This window comes from Cherax quadricarinatus, chromosome 19 (assembly GCF_038502225.1).
Source record: "Cherax quadricarinatus isolate ZL_2023a chromosome 19, ASM3850222v1, whole genome shotgun sequence".
NCBI lineage: Eukaryota > Metazoa > Arthropoda > Malacostraca > Decapoda > Parastacidae > Cherax > Cherax quadricarinatus.
This window is the reverse complement of record NC_091310.1, coordinates 47110629-47133193: the sequence shown is the minus strand read 5'-3', so window position 1 is coordinate 47133193 and position 22565 is coordinate 47110629. Positions and strand designations below refer to the sequence as shown.

The following is a 22565-nucleotide window of genomic DNA, read 5'->3' as shown; positions in this document are numbered from 1 at the left end:
TGATCTGCAACTTGTCCAAAGGGTCCAAGAATTTTCCCCAAAAAGTTTATTTTTTCTTATGAAGTGGTAGAGAATCTTTTTCTGAAGATGATAAAGCAAAAAGTATGAAATTTGATGAAATTACTCCGTCACAAATTTTGCTGTGTCAGTGATATTTACGGATCTGTGATTTATACTTGCTTTGACTCCTATTTGAAGCCAATTGCATTATACCAGTTGACAAAATTCTTAGCTATTTTGCTAGTATGCCTTCTGTTTTATCGATGGAGCACAAAAAACAGCTGAATCAACTATTTAAACTACCCAATGAAGTGATCAGAAATTGGCAATTTTGCCAAAATTTGACACGTTTCAAAATATTCCAATTTCAAAATAGGGTCCAGAATAAACCATGCAGGCTTTCCTGGCACTAAAATAACATTTCATCTGCTCATTAGTTACATTCCCAAGCCTTGCATATGAATTCCATTTTGATTTTTTATTCGCACAAAAAAAATAGATTTGTTATGCAATATTGTAATAATTGTATAAATAATATCAACGCATTTGTGAACACACATTAGACCCACCAGTTGATATGTATTGGATGTGTGACGTGATTTGTTTGCTCTTGAACATCGGCAAAAATTGAATATCTCCACTACTTTGAACTCAATTTCAAGCTATTTTGAGTTCTCAGAACCATCAAAATCATATCTGTTTCTGTAATATATCTTCCATTCTATAAATGAGACCAAGAAACTAAGAATACAACCATGAAAACCATACAAAAATACACCGCAAAGTTGCCGTTTTAAATAAACAGTCACAGTTGTTTTCCTCATTATGCACTGTGTGCTGCAAGATTTTTTATATAGTGCACACTTACTGCATCGACCCATTCTATCATCTTTAGTCCTAAACTCGCTGCTCACACCTTATCTGAGTGAGCCGAGCTCATCACGTAGTACTACAGTATGGACCCTGGCTTCAAAGCTATAGTACTACGGCACAGACCCTGAAAGGGTTAAGAATTGCTTGGATGAGAAGTTATCAAGCACCTTCATTTTTACTCATTTTATGTCTATTTCCTCTGCATGGTATATTTAATATAATCACATGACCAAGCAGATTTTTTTTAATTTCCACTTTTTTTTCATTAACCCTTTCAGGGTCCCCAGGCCCTCTGAGACTTGTTCTCAGGGTGGCCCAAATTTCAAAAAAAAAAAAAAAATCTTATGAAAAGATAGAGAATCTTCTCCCGAGCATAATGACACCAAAAGTATGAAATTTGATGGAAAACTTACGGAATTATGCTCTCGTGAAGTTAGCGGTCTCAACGATGTTTACGCATCGGTGATTTTGCCCACTTTGAGCCCTGTTTTCAGCTAATTCCAGTGTACTAGTCGACAAAAGTCATAGCTATTTCACTAGAACTCCATTTTTTTCTATTGAATGAGTACAAGAAACCACCCATTTACCAATTTCAACTAATACAGTGGTCAGAATTTAGCAATTTTGCCAATTTCACACAAATTTCAAAAGATGCCAATTTCCAAATATGGTCCAGAATACACAAGAAGGACATTCCTGGCACTAAAATAACATTTCCTCTGTTCATTAGTCGCTTCCCCACGCCCCTCTTACATTCTTTTGCTTTCCACTTTGAAATTTTATTCTCACAAAAAATAGAAGATTTACTGTTATGCAGACTACTGCATTAGTGTAGAAATGGTATAAATAATATCGGCGCACTTGTGAAAGAATATTAGACTCGCCAGTTGACGTGTATCGGATGCTTAGCATAATTTGCTTACTTTTGAACTTTGGTAAAAATCGAACATTTTTTGCTAATTTGAGCTCAATTTCCAGGTACTTTTCATTGTAAAACCAGTCAAAATCATCTCAATTTCTGTAATATGTCTTCCATTCTATAAAATGAGACCAGGAAAACTAGAATACAACAATAAATACCATACGAAAATACAGTGCAAAGTCGCTGTTTTAATCCAAAAACACGGTCAAAGTTTTTTTCTTGTTACGCACTATGTGCTGCAGGAATTTTTTTATACTGCGCACACTGACCACATAGACCCATTCTTTTATATGTAGGCCTACCAGCTTTCTCTCATTAGATTTGAGGGCGCTAGAATTTAGGCGTACTAGTACGTCATGGACCCGGGTGCGTAAGCCGTACTAGTACGTCTGAAACCCTGAAAGGGTTAAAATAAATATACTTAGATAACAAAAAAAAGGCACAATACCATGACTGGAACGATACACAAATAACCCGCACATAGAAGAGAGGAGCTTACGACGATGTTTCGGTCCGGCTTGGACCATTTACAAAGTCACACTAATGAGAAGTAGAGCAGGATGGGTATATATAAGCAGGAAGTGGTAGTAGTAGTAGTGGTGGTAGGAGCAGAGGTGGAAGGAAGTAGTAGTGAGGAAGTAAGGAGGAGGAGCCAGTCAAATACAAAAGGGGAGCACTGCAAGGGAGCTAGGTGCCCACAGAGGGAGAGTGAGAACACAGAGGTGGGGGGGGGGGAATAATAAAATAAAGAAGGAACAGAAACACAAGGCAGAGGAAAGAAAGACAACCCAGAAGAGAAAAAGGAAAGGGGAAGAGGGAGAAGAAGAAAGAGGAGGAATCAGGTTAAGTCACAGGTGTTCTGAAGTTTGGAGCATTTTATAATGTAGTGGGAGAGGAAGGCATCTACAGAGACGAAGCCAGGATTAAGATTCATACAAGGAAAGTTATGTATTAGGGAGGATTCAACCAGATGGCAACTGTTAAAGTTGGAAGTAGGGAAGACAGTTTTAGCAGAAGACCACTCATTAGGATGGCTGTGATCTCTGACGTGACAGAAAAGAGCATTGTTAGTCGGCAAGCCTAACTCTACTTTTCATTAGTGTGACTTTGTAAATGGTCGAAGTCGGAACGAAACGTCGTCGTAAGCTCCTTCCTCTCTTCTATGTGCGGGTCATTTGTGTAAATATACTTAGTCTTTTCCTTCCAAAATTTTAACAATAAATGATATTAAACTGGATTGTGATGGCTGTGAGAGCCTACAAGTCACTAACATTAGCAGTTTGGTTGACCTGGAGGTCAGCAGTGAAAATTGGCCTCAGGCTGAGTTGTGAGGGTACCAGAAACCTTAAACCAGTCATGGGTAAAGCAAAGGTAAATGCCTGTGCTTTTACATAAATACAGTGGTACCTCGGGATACGAACAGCTCAAAATGCGAACACTTACGTGAGTGTTATTATGCAAGTGCTTTTGTAAGTGTATTTTGGGGGGGGTCTGAAATGGATTAATCATGTTTATGTTATTCCTTATGAGAACATTCGTTCTGTATCAGCACTCGAACAGCCTTCTGGAACGAAATAAGTTCGCATCCCGAGGTACCACTGTACTATTTACTTGTGCAGGCCTTGTCACTCTTTTAACTCCTTTCACTCTCGACACCCCCTAAATTGGAAGCCCATTAAAAAATTGTATCGTAGATAACTTTTTCTTATGGTAATGACACCAGAAAAAATGCAAAATTTGAATAATGAAAGCTTGAAGTTGGAGGTCAGGAAAAGCTTCATTCAACAGTGATTTTATCCACTTTGAGGATTATTTTAGGCCAATTCTATTGCTCAAAATGACCTTGTTTGTGCCAATTTCACTAGTATGCATTCAATACTATTCGCTGAAAGCAAGAAAATGCCATTCATCTATTCAGAACTACCTAGAAATGCCCAGAAGTCTATAATTTGGCCAGTTTTATACTTTTAAACAAATTCCAGTTTAAAAACAGTCCAAAACAAACACTGGGGCCTTCCAGCCACTAAAGCAAGTGTCGAGTGCCAAGCAAATGGTCGACTACCAGGCGAATTCTTTTACTGAACAACGTGTTCGAATACTGAATTGTTCAAATTGGGAGTAGTTAAGAGTACCAAGGTGCTACTATAATTGAAGCAGATCTAGTAAAAACCCAGAAAATAAGATGGAGGGTGGGGAGACAGCCCCAACCCAGGGAAAATCATTCATTGACCATTTCTGTTATTTGGAAGTCTTTTTCAGGCCACTTTGTCTGAAACCAGTCAAAAGTTTTTTATTTCACTAGTATATCTTATGATCTATTAATTGGCACCAAGAAACACACACTAAAACCACAAAACCCCCTGAAAATGTCCTAAAGTTGCTATTTTAACCAAACACAAGGTCAGAGGAACTATTCCCATCATGCAGTGTGTAAAGCAGGATTGTTTTTTGTATTGCATACACCCACCACACAGACCCGTTCTTTCACGTCTAGCCCAAAATTTGGTGCTTGCCTCATGTTTGAGGGTGCTATAATGTGCACATAAATCTACGTCCACGTCACAACCCAATGAAAGGGGTAATGACTGAATCTTCCTCATCAAGACTTAATGCACCATCCATTATACTTTTCTAACTGCCTTTAAACTTGCACACAAAATAATGCTTGCTTTCAGTAAAATCTAAACCAAGTGAACTCATTTTTTTTAGTGTACGTATTATAATTTTATTGGTATATTTTGAAACAAAGGATTATTTAGGAAGTTACGTGTAGGCTGAGAAGTTTATTTTACCTATATTCATTGTTTTTTTTTTTTTTTTTTTTTTTTTTTTTTTTTTTTTTTTTTTTTTTTTTTTTAACTTTATTCATTGCATTTACAGGTTGCTCTTCTGGCATAAGCAGCAGACCTTGGGAAGGAAAACGAGCAAATCTGCAGGGTGAAGCTTCTACAAATCCTGGTAACTGCAGTGATGAGGAAGAGTGTTTAGCAGTGCCAGAATTTAAGCATGCTTTTAGTGATGCTGTGGCCAGGGCTATGGATGCTGCAGCAAAGAAATCTGCAGGTGAATAATGGTTTAGTTGAAATATTTTCCTATTTAACCCTTAAACGGTCCAAACAGATCGACGTTCAAATTCGTAGTGCTACAAAAGTAGATCTACTTTTTTTACATATTTTCAAATATAACAAAAAAAAAAATAAGTAGATAAAAGTTTTTTTTACACGTTTTCACATGTAAAACAAAAAAAAAAGATTACATTTTTTTACATACTTTCAGATGTTGAAAAAACGTATATATACGTTTGGACCATTTAAGGGTTAAAGATCTACATTTGGTTAATACTTAGATAATTTATTACTGTATTTATGGTTGGTATTACAAATTTGCTGGCTTTCACATTTGCAGAGTATGATTATCCAATATTTTTGCTGGTATGCTATTTGCTAATAGATTAAATTATCCATCTGTTGGCTTGATGGCTTTCCCATGCTCAAATTTCTTCTTATTAGTTATTATTTCATAAGGTTATCACTAACTGGGTTAGACTGTATTATATTAGATATGATCACTGTACAATGCCTGCACTTTAAAAACAATGGATAAAGTTCCATTTCACTAACATTAACATAAAAATCTTTGAGAGGGTTTTAAGAAGCAAGATTGCTAACCATTTAGATTCCAAAAATTGCACAACCCTGGGCAGCCTGGGTTTTGAGCAAGTTGCTCCTGCTATTTGTCTTGAATGCACTGGAGGACAAATGCAGATGTATCATATGTTCTTTGCAAAAGCCTTTAACAAGTGCATTTTGTGTGCTGTTACACCAGCACACAAAATGCATGCAAGAGGAATAACTGGAAAAGTGGGCAAATGGATTTTTAACTTTCCAACTTACAAAAAGTAAAAGGACATAAATGCAACTAATGTGACATTTTATCGCGGCAGCGTTTAGCTCTCCAGGAGCTTTGTCAAGCCGTAACGGCCATTACGTTAGTAATGCAACTAATGTAACGGCCGTTACAGTAGTTGCATTTGTCCTTTTACTTAACATATTGTCAGTAATTCTACCAATATTAATACAGAATGTAAAGGGTTAAGTCAAGAGGTTGCCATAGTGAAAAGCTTTGTTCCACAAGGTACAGTACTTGCCCCTGTCCTTTTCCTCATCTCCACATCTGGTAGACAAAGATTTAAATCATAGCACTATCATTTGTAGACACTAGAATTTGCACGAGTGTCATCCGTTGAGAACTCTTACTGTAAATCTTCCAATATAGGTACCGTAGACCGTGTATTAAGACATGACCTTACAGGATGTTTGTGTGTGAAAAATTGCTGCAGTTTTTCAATCATGACACAGTCATGTTTGTAAATATAGAAAAATAGCTAAAAGCCTGTAAAAGATGATTAGTAGCTGATAACTTACTCTGTAGCTGCACACTGCTGTTCTGTTAAGTCATTCATTTACTCTAGGTGTACTTACATAAATGTTGAATATGTTAGTAGTTGATATTAAAGTGGATAGCATAGTAAATAAATGAGAAAGCAGTGGGATAATCTTGAAACACCACCATGATAAATGTACGTGTTTGAAGTTCTAGGACTTGACAAGCTCTTGGTGTGTGAGCAAGGCAACATTTGTGAAGGGATTCACAGATGTTACCACCTCCAGACTGGAGTCCTGGAGGTGGGAAGCACAGTGCCTGCACTCTGAAGGAGGGGGTGGTGATTTTGCAGTTTGGGGACCTCTGAAATATAGTGGTGAGAGTAAACGATGGTGAATATTTCTATTTAAAGTCATATTACCTTGGTGGGAGATGGCCATTGTGATAAAAAATAAAATGTAAGTGTGTGTGTGCACATGCACTCAATGCAATAAGAATAAATTAATAATTTGCTGACACCTGAAATTATGGTGCCAATCAAAAGGGGATCTTGCTGAAATGAATTTTGTAAATGGTTTCTATAAAATTGAGCAGAATGCACCTTCTCACACAGTGCTCAGTGAATATTTACCTGGTAATAGTTGACCAGGGTTTGAAATTAGAAGCTAATTGGGTAAAGTATTGAGAAATTCATATAAGGGTTCACTTGACTCAGCAAATTTAAACTATAAGTGGTTTTTAAGAGTCCAATTTGATAAAAAATTCCAAAGATTCCAAGTTTAAAAGAAATTTTTATTGCATGGATAAACTTGCTCACACAAGCTAATCTGAATCGGTATTATCCTGTCTGTAAGATGGATCAGTCGATAAATGCTGGAGCCATTCAGAATGGGAGGACTCGTATATTTTTAATGTAATGGTAAAACGGTAATCAAAATCTCGGTTTTACACAAAAGGGTCAAATCTGCACCTACACATTTGAATTTCACTCTCCATTACCATCAAATTAAGAGGCACTGTTTTTGAACCTTTTAAGCTATGCCACTGAGGGTTTTGGATGTTATGCAACACATTACAAGTTTTAATAAGTTTACTTACTTTAGTCATTAGGGTACCTGCACTTGATTCTGAGAATCTGGTCCCCACACAAGCATTTAAAATCTCAATCCACTCAAGTGAGGTGTTATCAGTTTATAAACAAAATAAAATAAAGGAACAATAAAATATTCGGGCATCCACATAAAGGTCCCCCTTCAGAGATGCCTAATAAACCAAAATGTTCTTGATGCAGTTGTAATGCAAGGCTAAAATATATTTTGCGTATATTAAATTATTTTTTACATTATTAGATAAAAAATGCATTAAACCTTGTATGATGCATGTAGCACAAGATTCTGTAGTAGTCATTGCTACAAATTTGCTTTGTTCCTCATCATTCTGTCTTAGAAACTGAGTAGAATAAAATTAAGTCTGCTTAAATTATATTTCAGATTTGGGTTCATTTTGTTTGTGATAAATTTTTTTCAACATGTTGACAGTCTCCCACTGAGGCAGGGTGACCTAAAAATGGAAGAACCTCTTTCACCATCAATCATGCATAATCACTGTCTTTGCAGAGGTGCCTAGGTGTGACAATTTAGATGTCACTCCAAACAGCCAATATCCCAACCCCCCTCCTTAAACCCTTTCAGGATCCGTGCTGTAGCTCTATGGCTTTGAAGCCAGGGTCAGTGCCATAGTACAACGCCATGAACTCAGCTCGCTCGGATAAGCTGTGAGCAGTAAATTTGGGCTTAGATATGAGAGAATGGGTCTGTGTGGTAAGTATGCACCATATAAAAAGAAATCCTGCAGCACGCATTGCTTAACCCTTTGACTGTTTCAGGCCCCTTTCTGAAACTGTCATTCTATGTCGCTCAATTTTTAAAAAAAAAAAAAAAGATTTTTTCTTAGGAAATGATAGAGAATCTTTTCCCGATGGTAATGACATCAAAAGTTCGAAATTTGGTCGAAAACTCGTGGAATTATGCTCCCGCGAAGTTAGCGGTCTCGGCGACATATGTGTATCGGCGATTTTGCTGACTGAGCCCTATTTTCAGCCAATTCCATTGTTCCAGTTGACCAAACTCATAGCTATTTCTTTAGAACTCCATTTTATCTATCAACTGAGTACAAGAAACCTCCCATTTACTAATTTGGACTACCCAATATGGTGGTCAGAAATTGGCAATTTGGCCAATTTCACGCAAACTAAAAAAGATGCCAATTTCAAAATAGGGTCCAGAATAAACAAGGTAGACATTCGTGGCACTAAAATAACATATCCTCTGTTCATTAGTCACATCTCTAGGCCCCTCTTATATTATTACTGCTTTCTATTTTGATTGTTTATTCATACAAAAAAATATAAAATTTACTGTTATGCAGACTACTGCGTTATTGTAAAAATGGTATAAATAATATCAGTGTACTAGTGAAAGAATATTAGACTCCCCAGTTGACGTGTATTGGACGTGTGGTGTGATTTATTTACTCCTGAACATTGGTAAAAATCAAACATTTCCGCTACTTTGAGCTCAGTTTCAAGGTCGTTTTCATCAAAGTAATGAAAATCATCTCTATTTCTGTAATATGTTTTCCATTTTATCACCTAAGACCATGAAAATGCGAATACAACGATAAACACTATACGAAAATACACCTCAAAGTCGGCGTTTTATTCCAAAAAAAACGATCAGTGTTTTTTTTTTCTCATTACGCAATGTGTGCTGCAGGATTTTTTTTTATGTGGTGCACACTGACCACACAGACCCATTCTCTCATGTGGGCCTACCAGCTTTCTCCCGCTTGATTTGAAGCCGCTAGAATTATTGAGTATATATACGTCAGAAACATTGGCTCGTAAGACGTATTTATACGTCGAAAACAGTCAAAGGGTTAATGAAGGAAAAAACAAACCGTGTTTTTGGTTTAAAACTGCAACTTCGTGGTGTATCTTCATATGGTTTTTATGGTTGTATTCCCAGTTTCTTGGTCTCATTTGATAGAATGGAAGATATACTACATAAATAGAGATGATTTTGATTGATTTTAGGACTGACAATAGCTTAAAATTAAGCTAAAAATAGTGGAAATGTTAAATTTTTTGCTGGTGTTCAAGAGTAAACAAATCACATCATGCATCCAATATGCGTTCATGAATGCGCTGACATCATTTATACAATTATTACAATATTGCATAACAGCAAATTATTTTTTTTGGCGTGAATAAAAAAATCAAAACTGGCATTCATGTGTAAAGCCTGGAAACATAACTAATGAACAGAGGAAATGTCATTTAACCCTTTGACTGTTTCAGCCGTATATATACATCTTGCAAGCCAGTGTTTGATGTATTAATATGTCAAAATTCTAGTGGCTTCAAATCCAAGCGGGAGAAAGCTGGTAGGCCCACATATGAGAAAATGGGTCTATTTGGTCAGTGCGCTCGGTATAATAAAAAAAAATCCTGCAGCACGCTGTGCATAATGAGAAAAAAACGAGTGATTTTGGATTAAAACGCCAAATTTGAGGTGTATTTTCGTATATTATTTATGGTTGTATTTTCGTTTTCTTTGTCTCATGTGATAGAATGGAAGACATATTACAGAAATGGAGACCTTCAAGGACCTTGAAATTGAGCTCAAAGTAGCGGAAATGTTTGAGTTTTGCTGATGTTCAAGAGTAAACAAATCACCCCGTGCGTCCAATACTCATCAACTGGCAAATCTGATATTCTTTCACAAATGCACTGATATTATTTATACCATTTTCACAATTATGCAGTAGTCTGCATAACAGTAATTTTTTTTTTTTTTTTTTTTTTTTTTTTTTTTTTTTTTTTTTTTTTTTTTTTTTTGTGAATAAAATTTAAAATAGCAAGAGTAATATAAAAGGGGCCTGGAGACCTGATGAATGAACAGACAGTGTTATTTTAGTGCCAGGAATGTCTGCATTGTTTATTCTAGATCTTATTTTGAAATTGGCATCTTTTTTAATTTGCATGAAATTGGCCAAATTACCAATTTCTGACCACTTTATTGGGTAGTTGAAATTAGTAAATAGACAGTTTCTTGTACTTAGTCGATATAACAAATAGAGTTCTAAAGAAATAGCTGAGAGTTTGGCAGACTGGAACAGCAGAATTGGCCGAAAATAGGGCTTAGTGTGGGCGAAATCGCTGACGCGTATATATTGCCAAGATCGCTGCCTACACTCGCTAACTTCGCAAGAACGTAGATAGTGAGCTTTTAGTGTCGTTACCATCATTTTGCATACTTCTGATGTCATTACCGTTGGGAAAAGATTCTCTATCATTTCATAATTTTTTTTTTTCTCTTCTCCTCCCAAAATATTTTGCAACACAGAGAGAGACTTCAGACTTTGGGGTCGTGACAGTCAAAGGGTTAAGTGCCAGGAATGCCTGCATTGTTTATTCTAGACCCTATTTTGAAATTAGAATATTTTGAAATTTGTGTGAAATTGGCCATATTAAAAATTTCTGATTACTATTGGGTAGTTGAAATATTGATTGGGCAGTTTCTTGTGCTCAGTCGATAAAATGGAAGGCATACTAGTGAAGTAGCTAAGAATTTGGTTGACTGGAACAATGTAATTGGCCTAAAATAGGACTCGGTAAAAATTGCCGATGCATCAATATTGCTGATGCCACAAAATTCACAGTGGCATAATTTTGTCAATTTTCCATCAAATTTCATACTTTTTATTACCTACAGAAAGATTATTTATCATATAAGAAAAAATGATTTTTTTTTTTCCGAATATTTTTCGACACTGAGATCAGGGCTCTCAACAGTGAAAGGGTTAATGTGCGTCAGTGATTATTATTGCATTTTTTTTTTTTTAACACTTCAATCGTTTCCCACTGAGGCAGGGTAACCCAAAAAGAAAAAAAATCCCCCAAAAGAGAAAATACTTTAATCATTATTCAACACTTTCACCTCACTCGTATATAATCACTGTCTTTGTGGAGGTGCTCGGATATGACAGTTCAGAAGTCCCTCCAAACTGCCAGTATCCCAAACCCCTCCTTTAAAGTGCAGGCATTGTACGTACTTCCCATTTCCAGGACTCAAGTCTGGCTAACCGGTTTCCCTGAATCCCTTCAAAAAATGTTATCCTGCTCACCCTCCAACAGCTTGTCAGGTCCCAAAAACCATTCTCCATTCACTCCTATCTAACACGCTCGCACATGCTTGCTGGAAGTCCAAGCCCCTTGCCCACGTAACCTCCTTTACCCCCTCCCTCCAGCCTTTTCGAGGATGACCCCTACTCCGCCTTTCTTTCCCTACAGATTTATGTGCTCTCCATGTCATTCTACTTTGATCCATTTTCTCTAAATGACCAAACCACCTCAACAGCCCCTCTTCAACCCTCTGACTAATACTTTTAGTAACTCCACACCACCTAATTTCCACACTACGAATTCTCTGCATAATATCTACACCACACATTGCCTACAGCCACCTCCTCGCTGCAGCACTTGCAACCCATGCTTCACTCCCATATAAGAGTGTTGGTACCATTGTACTCTAATAAATTCCCTTCTTTGTGTCTATAAATAATGTTCTTTGTCTCCATAGATACATCAACGCACCACTCGCCTTTTTTGCTTCATCAATTCTATGGTTTACCACCACCTTCATAAACCCATCCACTGACAGGTCAGCTCCCAAATATCTGAGAACATTAACTTCTTCCATACTCTTCCTCCAGTGTGATATCCAATTTTTCTTTATCTAAATTGTTTGATACCCTCATCACCTTTCTCTTATCTTTATTCACTTTCAACTATCTCCCTTTACACACCCTTTAAAATGCTTGAAATTTTTGGAAGTTTCCAGACATTAGTGGAACGCTGTAATGCGAATTGCTGTAAAACGGGGTCCTACCGTATCGTGTATTTCACTCCTCCACTGCATTGAGTACTGTTTAGAACTTAAGCATTACCAGCATAAAGCGAACAGATTTTTATTGTTAGTGCTTTATAAATCACAAAACTCTTTACTATTTACAGCTGAGGCAGAAGTAGCATCAACTGTGGAAGCAGGCAAAAAGGGGAAGAAGAAGAAGAAGCAACAGAAGAAAGTTCTTCTGTTCTCGTCAGGAGGACTGAACTAGTGTCTTAATACAGACACCCTTATTGTTGTTTGGGCTCCATGGTGAATATGGGATAGTTTAGAACATTGTATTTAGTTTTCCCCTGGTTAGCATAATCACTGGTAAAATTATTTTTGAAGTTCTTGGCACCTACCTACTTTTTTTTTTTATTGTATGGCTGTCATGTACATCTATGGATACAGCCTTTTAAAGTTTGTTGGGTTAATCTGTATTTCTTTTTTATGTAATATATACTCTTGGATTTATGTAATGATTGCAGTTAGGTTTCACATTGCTGCCATTCATATGTATAATTGCATCTACTATGTTTTAAAGTTCCTAATTTTTATGCGCTAGTGTCATCTTGTATCTGCGTCATTTGTATCTTGCATTTGTGTATTATACTTGGTATTTTTGGTAAACAACATAATTTCCAAATACCATTTGAGTATCAGTATGTAATAATTTGTATGGTTTATTATATGACAGTATTAAGATACTTGTTTCATAGTTTCCTTGCTGAAATTCTGCTTTGAATTCAAATGTCAATTTTAAACTGTATTTGAAAAAAATTAAATACCAATTGCCAAATATTCTGTTGGCAGGATTATGCTTGTATAAATAAGACTTGATTAACCCTTTTCATTAGTAATGCCATTAATAATACAGTGGACCCCCGGTATTCGATATTAATCCGTTTCTGAGAGCTCGTCGAATACCGATAATATCAAAAACCGAATCAATTTTCCTCATAAGAAATAATGGAAATCAAATTAATCTGTGCAAGACACCCAAAAGTATAAAAAAAAAATTTTACTACATGAAATATTAAGTTTAATGCAATAGAATAATTACAATAACAATAAAATAATTGACACTTACCTTTAATGAAGATCTGGTGATGATTGATGGGATGGGAGGAGGGGAGAGGTGTTAGTGTTTCGAAGGGTAATCCCCTTCCATTAGGACTTGAGGTAGCAAGTCCTTTTCTGGGGTTACTTCCCTTCTTTAATGCCACTAGGACCAGCTTGAGTCACTGGACTTCTGTCACACAACATAACTGGCAGCCTCACCATGCCTAATCACACTATGTATGCCACTACGATTCTTAAATCTTTCAAACCAACCTTTGCTGGCCTTAAATTCACTCGCATCACCACTAGTTGCAGGCAATTTCTTTACCAAATCGTCATGCAACTGCCTAGCCTTTTCACAAATGATCGCTTGAGAGATGCTATCTCCTGCTATCTGTTTTTCATTTATCCACACCAGTAACAATCTCTCAACATTTTCTAACACTTGCGGTCGCTGTTTCGTAATCACAGTTGCAGCTTTTGCAAGAACAGCTTCCTTGATTGCTGTTTTCCTGGGCACTATAGTAGAGATGGTTGATTGGGGTTTATTATACAACCTGACCAGCTCCGACACACGCACTCCACTTTCGTACTTTGCAATTATCTCTTTCTTCATTTCATAAGTCATTAGCGACTTTTTTCTCGAAGGGTTGGCACTAGAAGCTTTCTTGGGGCCCATGGTGACTTATTTTGCAGAAACAAGCACCAAACACAGTGATAATATGGATAATATGGAATGTACCGAATGTATCCTTAGATGCGCGCACACTGGCTGGCTTGTAAACACTAGCACACATGGAGCAGTTAAGGCCACACGTGGACAGGTCTCGTACGAATTGTATCGAATACCGAGGAAAATTTTTTGCGTTAAAATGCATTGAAAACCGGATTTATCGAATACCGATGCCATCGAATACCGGGGGTCCACTGTACTTCTGTTGTGGCTAATGTCCAGACATAATTCTGACTAGTGTAAATTTATATTTTTGCTTTCATAAGTAACCTTTTTATGATTTACATTTCAACCATGGCATATATAATTTATATTATTTCAATACTATAAGTAGCACCTGTTGCTTTGAATCGCTGAATAAACTACAAAAATTCTTTTGTGTTACTTCTCCATGTGACACATGACTCGGGTTCTGAATAGTCTAGCGGATCATGAGGTGCTTTTTGTGTTACTTTTGGTGATTTTTAAAAAACAAAAGTAATTGGCTGTAATGCATTAGTAATGGTTAAAATCCACCTAAGACTGGCACAAGCAGTGGTCTGTGTTGGACCACAAAAAAATTGTACTTTGTCAAACCATGTTTTGAGTTTTTGGCCATCTTCCCACTGCTGTCATGTTTGGAAAGGCTGCACTCTCCTACCTTCATATTTGTGATACACATCTTGCTCGCAGATACCTCGTGGAAAAACGCCTGGCACTTCTCTGCGAGGACTCTGGTTGCAGTTCACAACATCTTAATAGATTTTCCTGTTTCAGTGCACACTTGGAATCCCCTTCAGATGTCTCCAAGATCCCAACAATCTGTCTTTGCTGAAAGTCCCACCTCTAATACAGAGACCTGCACTGACTTTAATAGAAACTAACTTATTGCAACAGCTTTGATTTTAATTTACTTCTTTCCCTCTTCCCTACCTGCTGGTACCCCTTACTCTTGCAAATTTCTGCCCTTCACTCCCTCCTAACCTCTGCATGTTCCTTGCAGTGCTATATGGCCCTTTTGGGTTTAGTACTTAATTTTATAATATGTATATCAAACATAACATACTTTATTTTGTATGTAGGGAGAATTTTTTCACATGTGCAGTCTTTATTAAATTATTATTACCAATTAAATTATTCCCATCCTTGGACTAAAATTACAAAATAAGGTATGACTAGGTGAAACTAAACAGTGTAAGTAAGAGATATTAAAAGTATTTTTTTTTTCTTCTCTTTCTCAACATATGCCATCTTTTTTTTTTTCTCTCTCTCTCTCTCTCTCTCTCTCTCTCTCTCTCTCTCTCTCCAACAAGTCGGCCGTCTCCCACAGAGGCAGGGTGACCCAGAAAAGAAAGAAAATCCCCAAAAAGAAAATACTTTCATCATTCAACACTTTCACCACACTCGCACATTATCACTGTTTTTGCAGAGGTGCTCAGAATACAACAGTTTAGAAGCATACACATATAAAGATACACAACATATCCCTCCAAACTGCCAATATCCCAAACCCCTCCTTTAAATTGCAGGCATTGTACTTCCCATTTCCAGGACTCAAGTCCGACTATATGAAAATAACCGGTTTCCCTGAATCCCTTCACTAAATATTACCCTGCTCACACTCCAACAGATCGTCAGGTCCCAAGTACCATTCGTCTCCATTCACTCCTATCTAACACGCTCACGCACGCTTGCTGGAAGTCCAAGCCCCTTGCCCACAAAACCTCCTTTACCCCCTCTCTCCAACCCTTTTGAGGACGACCCCTACCTCGCCTTCCTTCCCCTATAGATTTATATGCTTTCCATGTCATTCTACTTTGATCCATTCTCTCTAAATGACCAAACCACCTCAACAACCCCTCTTCTGCCCTCTGACTAATACTTTTATTAACTCCACACCTTTTCCTAATTTCCACACTCCAAATTTTCTGCATAATATTTACATAATATTTAAACAGGGATATCTTGCTACTCCTACTTACATTTTGGTCACACTTCACAGACACGCACATGCATATATATATATGTACATACATCTAGGTTTTTCTCCTTTTTCTAAATAGCTCTTGTTCCTCTTTATTTCTTCTGTTGTCCATGGGGAAGTGGAAAAGAATCTTTCCTCAGTAAGCCATGTGTGTCGTATGAGGCGACTAAAATGCCGGGAGCAATGGGCTAGTAACCCCTTCTCCTGTAGACATTTACTAAAAAAGAGAAGAAGAAAAACTTTATAAAACTGGGATGCTTAAATGTGCGTGGATGTAGTGCAAATGACAAGAAACAGATGATTGCTGATGTTATGAATGAAAAGAAGTTGGATGTCCTGGCCCTAAGCGAAACAAAGCTGAAGGGGGTAGGGGAGTTTCAGTGGGGGGAAATAAATGGGATTAAATCTGGAGTATCTGAGAGAGTTAGAGCAAAGGAAGGGGTGGCAGTAATGTTGAATGATCAGTTATGGAAGGAGAAAAGAGAATATGAATGTGTAAATTCAAGAATTATGTGGATTAAAGTAAAGGTTGGATGCGAGAAGTGGGTCATAATAAGCGTGTATGCACCTGGAGAAGAGAGGAATGCAGAGGAGAGGAGATTTTGGGAGATGTTAAGTGAATGTATAGGAGCCTTTGAACCAAGTGAGAGAGTAATTGTGGTAGGGGACCTGAATGCTAAAGTAGGAGAAACTTTTAGAGGGTGTGGTAGGTAAGTTTGGGGTGCCAGGTGTAAATGATAATGGGAGCCCTTTGATTGAACTTTGTATAGAAAGGGGTTTAGTTATAGGTAATACATATTTTAAGAAAAAGAGGATAAATAAGTATACAAGATATGATGTAGGGCAAAATGACAGTAGTTTGTTGGATTATGTATTGGTAGATAAGACTGTTGAGTAGACTTCAGGATGTACATGTTTATAGAGGGGCCACAGATATATCAGATCACTTTCTAGTTGTAGCTACACTGAGAGTAAAAGGTAGATGGGATACAAGGAGAATAGAAGCATCAGGGAAGAGAGAGGTGAAGGTTTATAAACTAAAAAAGGAGGCAGTTAGGGTAAGATATAAACAGCTATTGGAGGATAGATGGGCTAATGAGAGCATAGGCAATGGGGTCGAAGAGGTATGGGGTAGGTTTAAAAATGTAGTGTTAGTGTTCAGCAGAAGTTTGTGGTTACAGGAAAGTGGGTGCAGGAGGGAAGAGGAGCGATTGGTGGAATGATGTAAAGAGAGTAGTAAGGGAGAAAAAGTTAGCATATGAGAAGTTTTTACAAAGTAGAAGTGATGCAAGGAGGGAAGAGTATATGGAGAAAAAGAGAGGTTAAGAGAGTGGTGAAGCAATGTAAAAAGAGAGCAAATGAGAGAGTGGGTGAGCTGTTATCAACAAATTTTGTTGAAAATAAGAAAAAGTTTTGGAGTGAGATTAACAAGTTAAGAAAGCCTAGAGAACAAATGGATTTGTCAGTTAAAAATAGGAGAGGAGAGTTATTAAATGGAGAGTTAGAGGTATTGGGAAGATGGAGGGAATATTTTGAGGAATTGTTAAATGTTGATGAAGATAGGGAAGCTGTGATTTCGTGTATAGGGCAAGGAGGAACAACATCTTGTAGGAGCGAGGAAGAGCCAGTTGTGAGTGTGGGGGAAGTTCGTGAGGCAGTAGGTAAAATGAAAGGGGGTAAGGCAGCCGGGATTGATGGGATAAAGATAGAAATGTTAAAAGCAGGTGGGGATATAGTTTTGGAGTGGTTGGTGCAATTATTTAATAAATGTATGGAAGAGGGTAAGGTACCTAGGGATTGGCAGAGAGCATGCATAGTTCCTTTGTATAAAGGCAAAGGGGATAAAAGAGAGTGGAAAAATTATAGGGGGATAAGTCTGTTGAGTATACCTGGTAAAGTGTATCGTAGAGTTATAATTGAAAGAATTAAGAGTAAGACGGAGAATAGGATAGCAGATGAACAAGGAGGCTTTAGGAAAGGTAGGGGGTGTGTGGACCAGGTGTTTACAGTGAAACATATAAGTGAACAGTATTTAGATAAGGCTAAAGAGGTCTTTGTGGCATTTATGGATTTGGAAAAGGCGTATGACAGGGTGGATAGGGGGGCAATGTGGCAGATGTTGCAAGTGTATGGTGTAGGAGGTAGGTTACTGAAAGCAGTGAAGAGTTTTTACGAGGATAGTGAGGCTCAAGTTAGAGTATGTAGGAAAGAGGGAAATTTTTTCCCAGTAAAAGTAGGCCTTAGACAAGGATGTGTGATGTCACCGTGGTTGTTTACGATATTTATAGATGGGGTTGTAAGAAAAGTAAATGCGAGGGTCTTGGCAAGAGGCGTGGAGTTAAAAGATAAGAATCACACACAAAGTGGGAGTTGTCACAGCTGCTCTTTGCTGATGACACTGTGCTCTTGGGAGATTCTGAAGAGAAGTTGCAGAGATTGGTGGATGAATTTGGTAGGGTGTGCAAAAGAAGAAAATTAAAGGTGAATACAGGAAAGAGAAAGGTTATGAGGATAACAAAAAGATTAGGTGATGAAAGATTGGATATCAGATTGGAGGGAGAGAGTATGGAGGAGGTGAACGTATTCAGATATTTGAGAGTGGACGTGTCAGCGGATGGGTCTATGAAAGATGAGGTGAATCATAGAATTGATGAGGGAAAAAGAGTGAGTGGTGCACTTAGGAGTCTGTGGAGACAAAGAACTTTGTCCTTGGAGGCAAAGAGGGGAATGTATGAGAGTATAGTTTTACCAACGCTCTTATATGGGTGTGAAGCATGGGTGATGAATGTTGCAGCGAGGAGAAGGCTGGAGGCAGTGGAGATGTCATGTCTGAGGGCAATGTGTGGTGTGAATATAATGCAGAGAATTCGTAGTTTGGAAGTTAGGAGGAGGTGCGGGATTACCAAAACTGTTGTCCAGAGGGCTGAGGAAGGGTTGTTGAGGTGGTTCGGACATGTAGAGAGAATGGAGCGAAACAGAATGACTTCAAGAGTGTATCAGTCTGTAGTGGAAGGAAGGCGGGGTAGGGGTCGGCCTAGGAAAGGTTGGAGGGAGGGGGTAAAGGAGGTTTTGTGTGCGAGGGGCTTGGACTTCCAGCAGGCATGCATGAGCGTGTTTGATAGGAGTGAATGGAGACAAATGGTTTTTAATACTTGACATGCTGTTGGAGTGTGAGCAAAGTAGCATTTATGAAGGGATTCAGGGAAACCGGCAGGCCGGACTTGAGTCCTGGAGATGGGAAGTACAGTGCCTGCACTCTGAAGGAGGGGTGTTAATGTTGCAGTTTAAAAACTGTAGTGTAAAGCACCCTTCTGGGAAGACAGTGATGGAGTGAATGATGGTGAAAGTTTTTCTTTTTTGGGCCACCCTGCCTTGGTGGGAATCGGCCAGTGTGATAAAAAATAATAAAAAAAAAAAATTTACACCACACATTGCCCTTAAACAGGACATCTCCACTGCCTCCAACCGTCTCCTTGCTGCTGCATTTACCACCCAAGCTTCACACCCATCTCCCCTCAAGGAAGGCTCCTTGATGTTGGTGAGGGGCTCTTGATTTAGGGAATTGGATCTGTGCTCCAGTTCCCCGAATTAAGCCTGAATGCCTTCCACATCCCCCCCCCCCCCAGGCGCTGTATAATCCTCCGGGTTTAGCGCTTCCCCCTTGATTATAATAATAATAATTCACACCCATCTAAGAGTGTTGGTACTACTATACTTTCATACATTCCCTTCTTTGCCTCCATAGATAACGTTTTTTGACTCCACATATACCTCAACGCACCACTCACCTTTTTTCCCTCATCAATTCTATGATTAACCTCATCCTTCATAAATCCATCCGCCGACACGTCAACTCCCAAGTATCTGGAAACATTCACTTCTTCCATACTCCTCCTCCCCAATTTGATATCCAATTTTTCTTTATCTAAATCATTTGACACCCTCATCACCTCTTTTCTATGTTCACTTTCAACTTTCTACCTTTACACACATTCCCAAACTCATCCACTAACCTTTGCAATTTTTCTTTAGAATCTCCCATAAGCACAGTATCATCAGAAAAAAGTAACTGTGTCAATTCCCATTTTGAATTTGATTCCCCAAAATTTAATCCCACCCCTCTCCCGAACACCCTATCATTTACTTCCTTTACAACCCCATCTATAAATATATTAAACAACCATGGTGACATTACACATCCCTGTCTAAGACCTACTTTTACCGGGAAGTAGTCTCCCTCTCTTCTCCACACCCTAACCTGAGCCTCACTATCCTCATAAAAACTCTTTACAGCATTTAGTAACTTACCACCTATTCCATATACTTGCAACATCTGCCACATTGCTCCCCTATCCACTCTATCATATGCCTTTTCTAAATCCATAAATGCAATAAAAACTTCCCTACCTTTATCTAAATACTGTTCACATATATGCTTCAATGTAAACACTTGATCTACACATCCCCTACCCACTCTGAAACCTCCTTGCTTATCTGCAATCCTACATTCTGTCTTACCTCTAATTCTTTCAATTATAACCCTACCATACACTTTTCCTGGTATACTCAGTAAACTTATTCCTCGATAATTTTTACAGTCTCTTTTGTCCCCTTTCCCTTTATATAAAGGGACTATATGGCATCTACCATCAACAAACCAATAACATTTTTGGCAAGATTAATGTTGCTAATGATAGAATCAAAAGGCTTGCAAGACTACTTCCAAGGGTGAAGTAAATGGTTCCTGTATGATTGTGTGAATGAACTCATAATTCTGAATAAGTTACACTATTAAGAGGAAGTAGCTTAACCCATTAGGCATGTGAAAACATTGATCAGAGATGGCAAACTGCCCTTGAGACATGAGTATTATTGTGGTAATGACATTGAAGAAATTCAGGGCAACTGGTTAGCAGATAATTTTGGTGAGGATAAGTATTGTACATTACTTGTACAGTAGCACCCTGGTTTTCGTCCTTAATCAATTCCAGAAGGTCAGTTGTAATTCGAAATGGATGAAAACCGAAGTCACATTTCCCATAAGAAATAATGTAAATCCAATTCAGTCCAGACACCCAAAAATATTAACAAAAAATACATTTTATAGAGAATAACCATAGTTTTACATAAAACAATGAGAAATGAATATAAAGCACTAATTTTAATGGCTAAATGAACATTTAAATCACTATTACATACCTTTATTGAAGACTTGTTGGTGTATGGAAGAAGGTGGGGGGGAGAGGAGAGGTTATTGTTTGGAAAGGGAATCCCCCTCTATGAGGACTTCAGGTATCAAAGGCCTATCTGGGGTTACTTCCCTTCTTTGTCTTTGACTGGCACTAGGACCAGCTTGAGTCGCTGCACTCCGGCTAACTGTTTTTCATTGATCCACATCAACAACAACTCCTCCACATCTTCGATTGTTTGTGATCTCTGTTTTGTTACCATATTTACCCCTTTCGCAACATCAACTTCTTTGATCTTTACTTTCTTCGCCAGGGTGGAACTGATTGTTGATTTGGACTTCCCATACAACCTGGTGAGCTCGGCCCCACACATATGCCACTTTCATATTTCAATACAAGCTCTCTTGAATTTTATCGTGTTTCTCACCTTTACCAAAGGGCTGGCACTCTGAACTTTCTTTGGCCCCATGGTGGCTTATTTCGCAGTCGTACTCGATAAACTAGCCCTAAAAACAAAGGATGAACCCGTGGAGTATTGTTCACTTGACAAGTGACAGGCAGACTGAGTCAGGCGGTGGCATCCTGGGGGGGGGGACACTTCTGATATGGACGATTTCAGTCGACGTACAAAACCTGAAGTAAAAATTTGCTGAAAAGTGGTCGAAATCCGAATTATGACATTTGGACCAAACAAAAACTGGAGTTTTACCGTACTTCAAAAGTTATACTGAGGAAAGAAAATATGAAATTGTATAAAAAAGAACCACTTGCACATCCATCCTGAGCCTGCAAGCCTCTTGAGCAATAACTGTCATGAGAAATCCTACTTCATGAGTGTGCACATAAATGCCTTTTATACGTAGAGTTCTGGACAGCGAAGAATGCATCTACATAAATGATGTAAAATATAAATGCAGCCCGGTCTTTGAGCAGACTACATAAATTGGAAGTAAACTTGCATAAAAATTCTTAAGAAATGAAAGGGAAGGTACCATGAGGATATGAAATTAAAGTAGAAGCCTGCAAGCTTTACTTGCCATGTTGCATCTTGCAAGGAAATAGTCTTATTCTGCCGAAGTGTAAAACATGTAAGAACTCTGCCATCTTGCTGTAACATTCACAACCCATATAAGAGAGTCGGTATCACTACACTCCTTTTACATTCATCTTTTTTGCCTCTGTGAATGACATTCTTTGTTGCCACAGATGCCTTGATGAACCACCCACCTTTTTTCCATCAGTTCTATCCCTTCAAGGGAGGTTCCTTGATGCAGGTGAGGGGCTCTTGATCTTGGGAATTGGATCTTTGCTCCAGTTCCCTCAATTAAGCCTGAATACCTTCCACCCCCTCTCACAGGTGCTGTATATTCCTACGGGTTTAGCGCTTCCCCATGATTATAATAATAAAATCAGTTCTGTAATTCACCTCATCTTTCGTAGAACCACCCACTGATAGTTTCACTCGCAAATGCATGTATCTGGACATAAT

The 22565-nt window shown here is 38.1% G+C and overlaps 1 protein-coding gene across 1 annotated transcript in view; it reads left to right on the top strand.

The window, feature by feature from the left end:
• LOC128688406 (E3 ubiquitin-protein ligase RNF10) overlaps window positions 1-12832 on the top strand; it is a 49925-nt gene extending 37093 nt beyond the window's left edge. The window contains exons 13-14 of the mRNA XM_053776266.2: window positions 4676-4858; window positions 12255-12832. Of these exons, the coding sequence (XP_053632241.2) occupies window positions 4676-4858; window positions 12255-12358 (287 nt within the window). The 3' untranslated portion in view covers window positions 12359-12832. The remainder of the gene's footprint in view (window positions 1-4675; window positions 4859-12254) is intronic.
• Window positions 12833-22565: the final 9733 nt, after the last annotated feature.